General features: G+C 37.3%; 1 protein-coding gene across 1 annotated transcript; it reads right to left on the reverse strand.

The window, feature by feature from the left end:
• Positions 1-1,029: 1,029 nt before the first annotated feature.
• Positions 1,030-12,771, reverse strand: LOC127861050 (uncharacterized protein DDB_G0271670-like). Its single transcript, XM_052399407.1, has 12 exons — positions 12,710-12,771; positions 11,308-11,409; positions 9,972-10,071; positions 7,598-7,811; positions 7,209-7,370; positions 6,801-6,957; positions 5,274-5,631; positions 4,236-4,607; positions 3,389-3,518; positions 1,915-2,014; positions 1,390-1,479; positions 1,030-1,198 (listed from the first exon to the last, which is right to left on the reverse strand). Exons 1-12 carry the CDS (start codon positions 12,759-12,761, stop codon positions 1,182-1,184), a joined length of 1,854 nt encoding a protein of 617 aa, XP_052255367.1. The 5' UTR covers positions 12,762-12,771; the 3' UTR covers positions 1,030-1,181.
• Positions 12,772-15,382: the final 2,611 nt, after the last annotated feature.

Consider the following 15,382-nt stretch of genomic DNA (forward strand, 5'->3'; position numbering starts at 1 on the left):
GTATTTTTGTATAATTAGCAGGTTATAATACAGCTATTTCATTAACGCTTGTGAACAGTCTGTGTAAAGTATTTTCGTCCTTAATCATCTCCGTTAAACAGTTCAAAATCAAATGACGGTCCCCAAATGCTTATGAAATACATGTAGCTGTATAACGCATGATTAGCAAATACATATAGTGAAGTAGGTCATACAATTCAGTAATGCGGTAGAAATTATACATTATACAACACTATGTGAGATGTGTTTTATGTGAAAAAGTTATGGTACTTAGAAATATAAATTTATTGTAACTAATTATTAAGATCAATAGGCTAAAGACACGTTTTACTTTACTAGCACAAAGTTTTCTTCTTCTATTATCATTCGAACGTACAAGCGCGTATTATTTGTTTATTATGAATATATGTAGTTCGAACAACACGAAACTATCTAAACAAGCAACACGTTTATAGATAAGACACAATAAAATCTAACTACGGATGTATTTCTGTAGAAATTTACACAAGGGAGAAGTGCGAGAGAACTTGTGACAGTGAAAACGATTTTAATTACTCTGGTATTATTCTTATTTTACACGGGTTTTGTATAACTCGGCCTATTGAAATTATCTTAATTGCAATCTGTGTTGATAAATCACAAGATGATTATATGAGCCATGTTCTGGGATAACTGGGCTTAATTCATATTCGTAAAGTGTCATCCCAGATTGTCCTTGGCAGTCCGCATTGGCAATCATGGGCGACACTTTACGCCTAGAACGGATTTTCGTTTAGGTGCGAATTTCTTAGAACGAAAGCTACCATACAAGTGTATAGCATTATCTCTGATTAGCAAATGCAGACTGCACTGGCTTACTCGGCATGACATTATACGCACATGCATTAAGCCCAGTTTTCCAAGAAAGCTACTCACATAGCCTTGATATTAAAACACATGAGTTAACTAGTGTCCCCCACACACCCCAAGGGGCAGCCTACCTGCAACGAAAGAGAGAGGTCAGCTGACACATTCAGTGCAAAATAAGTATGCAATTCATATCTTTATTTGTAAATAAATACAAAGACTCAATTGATTTCTTGCTATTAAGGCTCTATTTGTCACATCATTTCGGATGTTACGAAGCGCTGCAATAGGTCCAGATGGCTTTCAGAATGCATGGCTTGTGGTGGATCGTTAAATTATTTTCTTCCGGAAGCTGAAATGTACCAAAGACATACTCGAAACTTACAACAATATTTAATAAATAAGAAAACAGTAAACATCATCCTACATTATTTGAATTTATTCATTAAAACTGAATATGTGGAATAACATTTTATAATAGCTTGTTGCGTAATTAAACGTTCTCCATGATTAAAATGCTAAGGCCCTGACAGCAATACTTACTGGGACAGACGCAGATGGGACAGTAGTTCTCATCGAAGGTGGCGCACTGTGTGGTGGGCGGGCAATCTGGGGGGAAGTCTGGGCAAATACCTGCAGCGGCAGCAAAGACGCAACACATATCAAAACACAAAACACGACTGAATTAACCCATTTATGCCTAGCGTCTTGAAAAAAGGCTTTGGCAAACAGCATAGACCCTGTGATGCGGCGTCTCATCTGGGTCTGCGCTGTTTGCTTCAAAGAATTGCTGTCGGAAATATTCTAAATATAGAAATAAATATACTAGACATCCCTAATTTTGGAAATAAATTGAGCCAAAAGGATGGAGAGTCCACAGGGCATAAATAGGTTAAACCTGCAGAAGCGGGAAAAGAACGCACGTCGCGAGAAATTGAGTTATTTAAGTACACGTGCTGTGACGGACGAATTAAATCAATCAATATAAATGATATATGTTCATTTTTTTTTCAAAACGAAATATTTTTCGTATGCTTTTGCTCCACAGCTAAAGTATGCCGCACTCACCGTTCCAGGTGGTGATGGGTCCCGGCGCCACAGTTGTTGTCTGCACGTGGTTTCCGGCCTTGGCGGTAGTGGGAGTGGTCACGTGATGCGGCTGGGTCGGCTGGCAAACACAGGTCACTCGTATATGACATGAGATACATGCAATTTCCAACGTGCTTTCGGAGAAGGACTAAAACGGGTCAAAATTGTTCTTCCGGTCGGGTCGGCTGGTCAAAATTAAAATACCCGAGAAAATTTGGGTGGGGTATATAAAAAGTTTATTTAAATAAAACTGAATTGCTTTCATAACATTTATGTTCAACTAATTGTCACGTCAGATTATATAAAATGCTACTTCTTCTATTAGTTTGATTTATTTAATTATGAATGACACGCTGAAGAGCATATATTTATGTATTAGGTATACAGTATTTTCGTTGGACGCAATCAGCAAATGTTAGTTGTGCATGTCAAGAAGGACCTTATTCAGACATCATTTACTTGAAATGGCGATACATTTTGTACAAGGAAAGACAAACATCGCATCAAGCAAAACTAAAGCTTTTACTTCGAATTTTGAGGGCAGAAGCAAAAATAACTAACTGTTGGCTCTTTCTGCTGTTTCTACTTTGAATAAGATTTTTTTTAAATTTGTTATACTAGTATCAAAGTTTCGTTTTGAAACGTCGCCATAATTTGGATATTAATAATAAATAATTCTCGACGTTAATGCTCATACGTCATATCTATTTATATATGAACAATTGGAATAAGAATACAATGCTCAAAATGATACAGAATATACTCTTCTACGTCATAAACAGCGACTCGAGCCGGTGTCGTTAGCAGAAACTTTTACCTGGATCGGCGGGTAGTATTTCGACCCGCGGGTTGGTTTGTTTCGGTGCCACATTTGAGCACTATATGGGAGCTTCAATGGAACCGCTTTTTACTTAGCTAAAAATGTTTAATAACATGTCTACCGTCACAGGAAAATAACGACTCTTTCCTTTTATATTTCTCAAAAAAACTCTGTTCAATGGTTTGGTTTATAATGGGACTTGATTTTCTTTATGTTACTCAAGCATAACGTATCATACACCATACTAGAGTAGGGTTTTATATAGCTCAGTATTCTATCATAGTCGCAATTTATTTCGACTTATCACAAACGGGAAATAATGTCTCTATGATAATTGTAAGAACGCTCTCATGCAGTTATCCGAGCTTCGATAAGCCATTAATATTTTGTCGTATTACTCCATGGTCGACCAGAAATAATGAAGGTTATTTAAGAATAACATCAAATCAACAACATTTGTGATCGAACTTTTACTATCCTTTCAAAAGATTATGTAAATCGTGCGCAATTGTTGCCCAAATCGTGGCAGAGTCAGACGACGGAATAAAACACTAACAAGGCATCATTTCGCTTAACAGTTTTTAGCTTAGAGTAGTTCGAACAAAAATTGTAAGCCAATAATGTGCTACCCACTCTGGTCAGTTTTGCCGTGGTTGTTGACGGCGCCGTCGGTCGTGTGAACGCCTGAGGCTTGGTGGTGGGCTGCGTGGGGCGAGTGTTGGGCTGGGTGGGTCGAGTCATGTGCTGGGTAGCGCCGCCGGAGCTTCAGAGGAGACAGGACCACACAAAATGAGGTTATATTTAGCGTGTGTCTAGTCAATAAGTCTTTTACACGATGCACGTATTGGCGATTGAGCTGCAAGTTGGTGTGTGTGGGGGTGGGTAGGGATGGTGGCATTTACGTTTTACAAACAGCTATTGTGTATATTTGCTTCTTTTTTTTATATGAGCTACCCTTTGTTTCAGTATGATAAACACACCTGTCATGTCATATGATTTAAAAACATGAATTCATATTTTGAATTGGAAATGTCAATCATATTTTTTTTACTGAGCTTGTACTTGAATTCCTTCTTAAACAGATTCAATTATCAAGTAGTCTATTGGTCTACAAAATACATAAGACAGTTGTGAAACTAGGGCCTAGTATGGAGCACATTCTCAATTTTAGCTCCACTCAGAATATGAGATTTGAGATTTCCACTTAGCCGAGTATTTAGAGTGTATGTCACGTCTCGCACAATCTCAAAGCTATAATAATATGTACATATTCCTCCTCAAACTCGGCATTGGGTCAGACTCAAAACCCCAAAAAGCTTACATGAACACCAAGTTCGGCATGGTGGTCAAACTCGTGTTAAAAAAGAGAAAAGTCCCAAAGTTGAGGCAAAATATTGACTTAAGTATGATTGCGATACTTGGCCCTGGTCATGGTACCCTCTCACAATATATTACCACCGTTTATATTAAGCTGACTAACCTGCTGTTGCTGGCATTAGATCCACTTCCGGAACTTTGCTGGTTCCCTGACTGGTGTGAGCTGGAACTACTTGAGCTTGAACTGGAATGGGATCCAGACTGATGGGAGGAACTCGAACTTGAGTTGCTGCTGGTTGTGGTCGTTTGTTTGGTTATGGTTGTGGTGGCTTGGGTAGTGATTGTCGTGGCTTTGGTGGTTGTTGTCGTTGGTTTGGTTGTAGTTGTCGTTGGTTTGGTTGTGGTTGTTGTGGCTTTGGTTGTGGTGGTGGTAGCATGAGTGCTCGTCGTCGTTGGTTTCGGGGTGGTAGTGTGATGGCTCGTGTGTGCCTCGTGCGTGGTTGAAGCGATACCGGAAGTTGAACCGGCACTGAAACTGGAAACGGAAGTAGTGTTGCTAATTTAATGTCCTTTAAGAAGGTATTAACTCAGTGTTCATGTTTATTTTATATACATCGTTGATTATTTTATATACATCGTTGATTACATCTAAGCTTTGTTTATTCTCTTCTAGATAGTTATATTAAACCGTCAAACAGTGAATGCCGAATGTGGTTATGTTTCATAACTATAACGAACCCGCCAATTGATTTAAAATACGTAAATTGATAACCTTACAACATTAAAAACTCTATAGTTAGCAATTTTCAAATAACAACACATTTATACTAAAGACGGGCCATTGTATGCCCATCATGAAAATACATGTATGTTATGCTGGGCTTGAGCCGTGATGTCATCATCGCCATTTTTATTCGTGCCGCGAAAACAGACCAAACATAACATTTTGTCATAATATTTACGTTCCATGTTTCCGCTAAATAAATATTTAAGAAATCTTGGTCAAACGTGAGCTAAGACGGCTACGCCGAAAAACCCGTAAGCCTCTCTATGTTGGGAATACGTTGTTGGTGGAATTCTTACGAGATTCATCACATGTTTACGGTATTGATTTTGAAAGCACTGCACCCATATAGTGCGAACAGAAGCGTTGAAAGAAAACTTCGAAATACACATTAACAAAAACGATGCGAGCGGTTACCTCGAGGAGCCACCTGACTGCGAGGAGCTGGAGTGAGAACCCGAGCTGGAGGAGGAGGGAGCAGCCGTTGAAGAGGTGCCCTGCCCACCGGAACTGCCCGAGCCGGATTGGTTACCGGAACTGCCAGAGGAAGATGATGTCGATGTAGAGTGAGAAGATGTATTATTTGTTGAAGATCCGCCGTTACTCTGGTTTCCCGACGAACCAGAAGTTCCCGAAGTTGAATTACCGCTGGTGCTGTTACTGTTGTTACTCGAACCTGACGATGTGCTGCCGCCACTGGTTCCATTACTGCCGGAATGACTCGAGTGACTGGAGCTCGTGGACGATGTTGAGCTGTTTGAACCCCCTTGGCCTCCTGTATAGAAACATGATGGTTCATTAACATGAAAGAGGTTTTCGCCGGTACATGCATGCCTCTTAATGATTTTATTGTATTAATAACTTGTATATGCATTTTGCTACAGTCAAAATGCATATTTGTTTCCTGCATTTACTGTACAAAAATCATCGTTCGTTTTTTTTTCAAATACTCCTTTTTCAGTCCTTACATGAATATTGTTTCTTTTTTGAGTGTATCTGACAAGTGATGTCAACTTTTTAAAAGTTATTTTTTATGATTTTTTTCTTATCTTAGAATCGGTGTAACAGATCTATAACGTTTCCAAATGGCGGTCGGTTTCGTAGAAGGCTGTTTTATTAAAAAAAATTGCAAAGTCTGTTGTTTTTTTAAATGTTACGCAAAATATGTATGCAAATTTTAAGGAAATCATTATTCCGTTGACTTTTGCATTTTCCAGAACGGCTATGTTTTCAATCGCGCACCTTGTGGTTAGTAATGTAAAATGCGTGTGCTTTTTCCAGGGGCGATAAAATAAAGGTGGTCCTTCGTGTCATCTCTCATGTTAACAGTGAATCTCTGTTTCAAGAAGGATTAATATAGCATATACACGCTGATAGTACTGCTTTAATATAGAACATTTGTATTGGTTTCAGTAGATTTAAAATCACCGGTGATAGGAGATTAAGGATAGATGTTATTTTCCGTCGATTATAGATGGCAACTCAGGAGTTATCTGGAAAATGATATTTTCACGAGTCGCCAAGTGTTTAATAAGTGCACCTTTCTTAACAATCATGCGAACTTGAGTCACTATGTACATGCTACTAAAATTGTTACTGCAATCATAAATCGTATACGATATCCATTTTTTTGGACGAACACTTTCATTCATTAATCAAAATGCCTCTTTGAAATGAAAGTACTATTTTTGACGATAGTTATATTAAAGATATTTGTTATTGATAACAAAAATGGCGAGGTCGCCAAGGCGCAGTGGATAAGGTGTCCGCCTAGTGACCGGCAGCTCACGAGATGGATACCACTGTGGGAGAGTTGTCTATTTGAGTCAATGAAATATCATTTTAAAATAATATATTTTTTCTTGTAAATCACATGGCCGCGTACGATGACTAGTTAAACATCATCAATCGGATATTTCCTTAACCAAAAACACGTCTATGTACCTGTCCCATTGGTGCCTGATGAGTTGTTACCGGATGTTCCCGATTGTCCTGACGACGTGTTCATGGTGGAACTGCTACTTCCGCCGCCGCCTCCGCTCGAGTGCTGGGAGCTATTGTGACCGCCGTGGCTTCCCACCGTCACGTTCGAATCAATGGTCTAAAGCAGGGATACAAATTATCAGAAGTCAACAACCCCCATGGCTCCCGAAACAAATTATGGTGGTCTCCTAGATTTTCAGAGAAAACGTCATTGCATTCTATTCACGGAAAATGTGGTCTACCAGTAACGGTAAATTTTTTAAAGGTTAGAGCAATCCGTCCTTTACAGAAATCTATAATAATAATACTTCAAATATTAATAATACTTAGAATACGAATAATAATAATAAAGTTTTGTAGAAATCGAACCTTGACGTTATGGCCGGTGACCTGTCCGTGTTCCATGACGGTCGTCTCTATTGTGCGGTTGACCTCGACGCCGTCGGCCGTGGTGACGTTTACGGTGACGGTGGTCTCCTTGTTGCCCTCCGTCGTCACGGTGGACGTGGACGTGTACTCCCAGTAGGGACCCTGCAGGAAATAATACGAGTCGCCTTTGGAAAACTGGGCTTTATACGTTTTACGGAAGTCTCTTCTTAGCGAAAATCCAGTTTAAGCAGGAAGTGACGTCCAAATTTAGCCAGTATGGACGACACTTTATGCAAATGCAATAAGCTCAGTTTGCCAAGAACGAGGCTAAAATAAATAGGCAGTAACGCGGCATTGAAGACGTCGTTTTGAGCTTCACGGACTTATACCTGAGTCCAGTTGGACGCTGTGTTGTTATTCGCTGTGCCTTGATGGGAATCCGACTTTCCTGATTGGTTCATCTGGGCGGCCGTTGTGGCAGCAGTCGACTGGGTTGTTGTTGCCTTTGTAGTAGTTGTTGTCGGCTGTTTTGTCGTTGTTGTTGTCGGCTGTGTTGTCGTTGTTGTTGTCGGTTGTGTTGTCGTCGTTGTTGTTGTTGTCATTCTGATTAAAAAAAAGTTCTGAAATCTTTTGAAGAAAACAACAAAACCTAAACGGAAAAATATTCACGGTTATTATCAATGCATTTTCTTTCAATTGAATTAGGTTTTGCGGTTGCGCATTTTACTAACATTTTTTCATAACACGCCTTGTTTTATTTTTCAATCGGGAAAAGCAACAACTTAAGGAATCTACAACCTTTCCGTTCAGGAATTCCCCCCCCCCCCCCCCCCCCGCCGTCTATCATTCAATATCAGGAATCGGTTGGTCAATCCTTTTACGGCCTACACAGCTGACTGTAAGTAAATATTCAGTGTTAGTAAAATTAGATGTGCTACTACCTTGTTTATCGACCGTTTTGAAATTACTTTAGAATTACTTTTTTGTAAGGAATACATTTAAAAACAAGAAATGTATTTTTCATATTCATTTTGCGTAACATGCACCTTACAATTTTAATGTTCATATTTATTTTGTAAATGTTAATAATCACTGTAAGAAATTCATAAAAAATCTAATCGATTGTACAATTTAAGTCACGAGCTACTGCTTAAATTGATCAATCACGTACTTCTACGGCAGTTTTCGATTTCAAATACGGACTCGTTCTTTTTATTTGTGTAATTTAATCATTACAGCATTTACTTAAATAAATATTTAATGAAACTTTTCTTTTTATAATGCACTTGTCATAGAGTTTGTTCTAAAATTAATCTTTTTGGTTACCCCGATTGTTTCTTTTCAAAATGGATAAGAGTCGTTTTCTGAGAAAACTGGGCATAATGCATGTGCGTAAAGTGTCGTCCCATATTAGCCCGCGCAGTCCGCACAGGCTAATCAGGGACGACACTTTCCGCCTAAATTGGATTTTTGCTAGGAATAGACTTCATTTTAACGAAAAATGTCATAAAAGCGGAACGTGTCGTCCCTGATTAGCCTGTTCGGGCTGCACAGGCTAATCTGGTACGACACTTTACGCACATACATTATGCCCAGTTTTCTCAGAACGCGACTCATAATAACATAAGAAACTGCAGTTGGCATGTGGTTTGTTCTGATAACGACTTGATCTGGCGCTGTTTTCCTTAAGACATTCTCTACGAAATATAAACAATAATGTATCGAAATTTACTTACGCAATTCCTTGTATTTTAATAGAAAATATTATAAATTGGTTAATGTTGTGCAAACCAATCAAATACGGACTTAAACATATCTAAATACAATATATTATGCCGTTGTTCATTTTGATTTCCGATGAATGGAAGTTAATATATTTACGCCTTGCACGAATACCACACCATGTACACATGTGGCGCCTTGTACAAATTTTTCATTGTATGTACAATAATTATACCATAAACAAACTGACACTTTGTACATAAGGGACGCCTTTATAAAAGTGACGCCATGTGCAAAAGTGACGCCGTTTACAATACAGAGACAATCAACAATAGTACTACAATTGTCACACCATGCACATACAATAGTGACGAAATTAACATACACTCGTAAAGCCGTGTTCAATATTGACGACTTGTACGACAGTGAGATTATGTTTAATAGTGAACTCATGTATATTTGTTACGCCATTTATAATTATGACGTCGTGTACAATACTGACGCTATATACAAAGTTACTGTGTATATATAACAGGGATGTCACGTATATAAATAGTGATGTCGTGTGCTACAGTGATGATTGTAACAAAAAGTGTCAGAATGTGGAATATTGACATTATGTAAAATAGTGAAGCCTTTTACAATAGACACGCCAATACAATTATAAAGCATGATTCAATAAAGGCACCATGTGTAATTGTGTGGCTTGAACAATAGTGACGCTTGAATTGAACAATAGTGACGCTTGAACAGAGGAAATTTACATATTTCAAGTCTTTCAAAGTAAATAAAACCTCCACGAAAACACACTTAAATAAAATAATTAACACTTCAACAAAATAATTGTGGGTTCAATAAATATTCATCAAAGAAAAAAACGCATATGGATTTGAGCTTTCATCATAATTTCAAGAATTAATACTAATTTATTATGTACATTCGTCTGTTACCTGTACGCAAAACAATGACGCAATCAACAGAAAAAAAACGTGTACACCTATTTTTATTTGAACCAAACGGTACGCGATATAAAATATTTACCCGTTAGTGGCGCCTCCAGAGTTGCATGTGCAGGGCTCGTGAATAATTTGCACCTGAGGGGCGGGGGTGCTGGGCGGTAAGCATGTGGTCGCGGGCGTCACTGAAACGAGGAAGCTGTGCATGAGTCACGTGTAGCGCCTTCTGGTACCCGAGCTGTATTTATTTTAGTTGTAGAGGCGTGGCGCCATCCAAGTTAACTACCGTTACTTGTATTATAACACAGGTTCTTTCAATATGAGAAAGTTAGTTTTATTATGAATACGAATCGTTAGCATTGTCAATGTTCAATGCTGTTTATTTGACATGTATTCATTGTCTTTGGGGCTGCGGTTTGTAGTTTGTTTCACATTCGTCTTTCAATCACTCTGATGTAAATTTCGGATATTCATGCCAAGGTTCGTGAATTAGTTCTAAATATGAAATTAGTATTCGGCCTAAATTGACGTCAGATTTATGACGTACTGATCGTATGAGGCCTTAATTGACGTCAGATTCATATCGTACTGATCGTATGAGGCCTTAATTGACGTCAGACTTAATTGATGTCAGAAATATGCCGTACTGATGGTACGAGGCCTTAATTGACGTCAGATTTATGACGTGCTGATCGTATTCGGCCTTAACTGAAGTCAGATTCATGACGTACTGATCGTATGAGGCCTTAATTGACTTCATATTCATGACGTACTGATCGTATGAGGCCTTAATTGACGTAAGATTCATGACGTACTGGTCGTATGAGGCCTTAATTGACGTTAGATTCTTTACATACTGATCGTAGGAGGCCTTAATTGACGTCAGACTTATTTGACGTAAGATTCATGACGTACTGATCCTATGAGGCCATAATTGACGTCATATTCATGACGTACTGATCGTATGAGACTGTACGAATTTTCAGACCCCAGTCCAGAGCAAGATGAATACAAGATCTGCTTACGAATAATTATTACCGAAGACCAACCTGTGCGCTAAGGCAGTTGTTACTTTGTCATGAAGTATAATTATAATTTTGTTCCAGATATAAACAAGACAACGTTTTTAAGTTTCAATGTTGAACAAAAAAGATTAGACAAACACAAACAAATTGAACATACTATAAAATTCAGACATGTTTGTGATGTGAACTTTTGTAAAAGAAAAAAAGGTTCGTTCAGTCGTGGTTCATGTTACAGTATATGCGAAGATTGCGACGCACGTGCTCTACCAGAGCGAGGCAGCTCTAGCTAGTCGGCCACACTCGAACGCAGGTGTTAAAGATGTACATTACATAGTTTAATGTTTAGCTTCATCCTTAACAACATAAAATAACAATTATAGAGCAAAACTCATTTACCTTTTGTCATGCACATTTTACAAGTGTAGCAGCCATTTTCGTCCAGATTTGTGCACGTGCTCATAGGTTGATAGACGAGCCAGTCTGGCGCAGTGGCGGCCACTACCAAAGAGGGACGACACATTAAGTCTACAATATCCTTTTGGAGCGACGACGACGTTAGGTTATTTATCATTGGTACTTCGGTAATCAACCATTACCCGAGCAGATTACTTTATATATACATTTACCGTTAATATATCTATAAATTAAATGTAGAAAGTATGCCCTCGGCGTATTGACTAATGACCTGGAGCGTGAAATTACATTAAACAATATTAGAATTTGGGTTACGACTCACGTACATCATGATGTTTATAATTGAAATTGGCGTTCTTCACCAACACTATAAGAACAAAATAGATATATTGAGAGATATTGATACATCAGGTAATTACAATTGTTTTGCATGTAGTATAACTTATTATTTGGCTGCATTACAATAAATGGCTTAATGGCTGGTCTGTTATTTTTCTAACATTAAAGTTATTTATACATCGAGAATGTTTGTAAGATTTATTACAGTTTTGGAGAAAATGCATGTTAACGGAACCATATTTTGCATTATTTGAAAGGCCATTTTTGAATATAATTGAATCCAGTACGCGCATGTAAATGCCATCTTATGAAGGTGAACAACAACCTCATAAAAATAATACGATGGGTTTATTGCGTTGACTGGAATAGTATTTTAAACGGTCTCTAGAAAAAAAATAACAACAAAAACTGCGAAAATCAGAATTCCAAACAACCATCAATCTTATGTCATAAAAGTTTCATTTTCCGTTGATTTTCGTTTTTTTGATCAATGTATCTTATTATTTGATTTTCACTTGATATGATGGATATTAATTAAATATGCACATGTTTTCTTTCGGACCCTGAATTGTGAGTTATATCCCTTCGTGAGTGTTCATTTTAAAGCAATATATGGGGCGTGCTCTGGGGAAAAGAGGCTTAAAGCATGTGCGCAAAATGTCACTATCCGCTTTTATGATGTTTTCGCGAAATTCCATACTTGGAAGAGAACAGGCTAATCGGTTGATAATTTTTACGCACATGAATATAGCCCCATTTTCTCAGAGCGAGAATCATGCTGTTTCTGTTCAACGATAATTTGAGGTTCCAATGTTAAATTGTTTTGTTAGCTTTATTTTAGTAAGACTTTCATATCTAAGTTCTTGCATATTTCAAAAGTTAAAATGTATGAGCCAGTAAATAGTTCGAAAAAAATTAATGATAAAGAAAAAATAAAATAAATAGATAAATATATCATTTTGCATAGTCAGATATATACTCACTCAAGCGGCGTTCATATTCCAACGTTTGCTTGCTATATTTCAAACCAAATGGTGAACATTACCTGCTAGACTCAGCATTGGCACCAGGCACGATAATACAACAAAGAGCTTCATTGTAACGACAGGGTTGAAGGACTTCAAAAAAGTGATGGTCTTTTAATTATACAACTCGTTTTATAGAGGATCTGATATCGCGCCCACGTATCTCTGGGTCTCGGCGGGCGGTCATGAGGGGCAGGCGGTCCGCTGATAACAGCGCTGTTCCGGCGATATGCTCAGCCTTTTGCGGTCGAACATCTGCAGGTCAACGAGTCGCGGTCCTCGTCGAACCCGAGCTTGAAAATGCTTATCATAGGCTGTTTATAAAACTTTCAATGCATTTACCAGAAGATAAGTCCTGATAATATTGGTTAAAAAACGACTAAACGCAAATGGTATGTGTTGGTGGTAGTGTTTTGTTATTGATTACATGTATATATGTCGTCGCCAACACATTAACGAATAGAATATGACCTTTGTTTCTTTAAATCTCCTGCATTCACAATATCATGTGTTTTTTTGCCTCATTATAAACATATAAAATAACTTTAATAAAGATAAACCAGACTGCTCACACAGGACACACACAAAGCTACATCAATCAGTTCATAGAACACGCTCAGCCAACATCTTACTATATCACTAATAAAATACATTCTACAAATCAACGCTCACAACACCATTCTAAAGACAATTCACTACTAAACACAATTAATTAGATTTCTCAATTCTATTCACTAAACACAATTAATTAGATTGCTCAAACCCCATTCTCAAGACAATTCACTAAGCACAATTAATTAGATTGCTTACAAACCATTCTCAAGACAATTCACTAAGCACAATTAATTAGATTGCTCACACACCATTCTAAAGATAATTCACTAAACACAATTAATAAGATTGCTCACACACCATTCTAAAGACAATTCACTACTAAACACAATTAATTAGATTGCTCACACACCATTATCAAGACAATTCACTAAGCACAATTAATTAGATTGCTCACACACAATTCACTAAACACAATTAATTAGATTGCTCACACACCATTCTTTAGACAATTCATTTCTATACACAATTAATTAGATTGCTCACACATCATTCTAAAGACAACTCACTAAACACAATTTATTAGATTGCTCACACAACCCTCTACATGTTTTACAAACAACATAAAACACAATACACAATTCACGTGCCGAACTAATACATTCCACTAGACCAGTCAATTCACATGACAAACTTCATAAAATCAACTGCACCAGTCAATTTTGTGGCAAAACATCGTACTGCACTCAGCTCACATAACACACTTCACCAGATTGCCCATACAACCAGCAACTCAAGTAAAATCACGTAACAAACTACATAAAACGCAATACACTAATCAACTCACTTGTAAAACTACAATAAAAGAAAAATATACCAATCAACTCACATAAAAAACTACATAAAATGATCTACATCAATTCACACAAGTGACCAAGTTCATAAAATCCACAACACCAGTAAACTCACGTGACAAACTACACAAATATGTAACACCAGTCAAATCACATAACACTCTTCCCAAGATAAGTGATGGTTAGTTTGATTGTGTTAATGATGAGGCTTAACAATTTTGCAGTACACATAATTTCAATTTGCCAAATTCACATTTCCCCGAACTAGATCAGCCATATATGAGATGAGGTTAAAGTGTCTGTAAAACCCGAACTAGATCAGCCATATATGAGATGAGGTTCACATTTCCCCGAACTAGATCAGCCATATATGAGATGAGGTTAAAGTGTCTGTAAAACCCGAACTAGATCAGCCATATATGAGATGAGGTTACCCGAACTAGATCAGCCATATATGAGATGAGGTTACCCGAACTAGATCAGCCATATATGAGATGGGGTTCACATTTCCCCGAACTAGATCAGCCATATATGAGATGAGGTTAAAGTGTCTGTAAAACGATTGAAACGCAGCAAAGCTATTTATAAACGAACATTTTATTGAATGTATTTATATTTAAGCGTTGCATATATGTGATTTGTTTAATGCTGTGTTGAACTCTGGTAATTTTCCCGAGAAAAAACCCAGAATAAATTAAAATCCCTTTACATAAGAAAGGTGATCAATCTGATATGAACTATTATAGAGGGATTACTTTTCTTAGTTGTGTACTTAAAATATTTAATTCAGTTTTTAACAATATATTAGAATTTTGTTTGATTAAGTAAAGGGCGCTTAACAATTGACGCTATGTACGTCCTCATGCCTTTGTGCAAAACATGTAAATGAAAATAACAAACTTTATGTTATGTACGTTTACATCATGAAATGCTTTTATACTGTCAATTGAAAAGCATTATGGCTTAAAATATACAAAGCCGCATAGAAGGTAAACGGCTGAAAATAATAAAACAAATTATGTATTAAAATGTTAAGTAACGTGATAAGCGTTGTTCATCATATTCGGAATAGTTATACTATGCTGTAGGTTTACGGCAAGGTGCAGTTATGTCCTATTTGTTGTTTTCACTATGTTTAGAGGACTTATTTACAAATGTTTGTATAGAATGACGCATCTTTCGGTCTAAGTATTGATTACATTGTATTGATATTGTTGATATTTGCAGATGATATTGCGATAATCGGTAAATCGCCCAGGGAAGTGCAGAAACACTTGGATCTTTTAC

Source organism: Dreissena polymorpha, chromosome 15 (genome assembly GCF_020536995.1).
Source record: "Dreissena polymorpha isolate Duluth1 chromosome 15, UMN_Dpol_1.0, whole genome shotgun sequence".
In the NCBI taxonomy this organism is placed as follows: Eukaryota; Metazoa; Mollusca; class Bivalvia; order Myida; family Dreissenidae; genus Dreissena; species Dreissena polymorpha.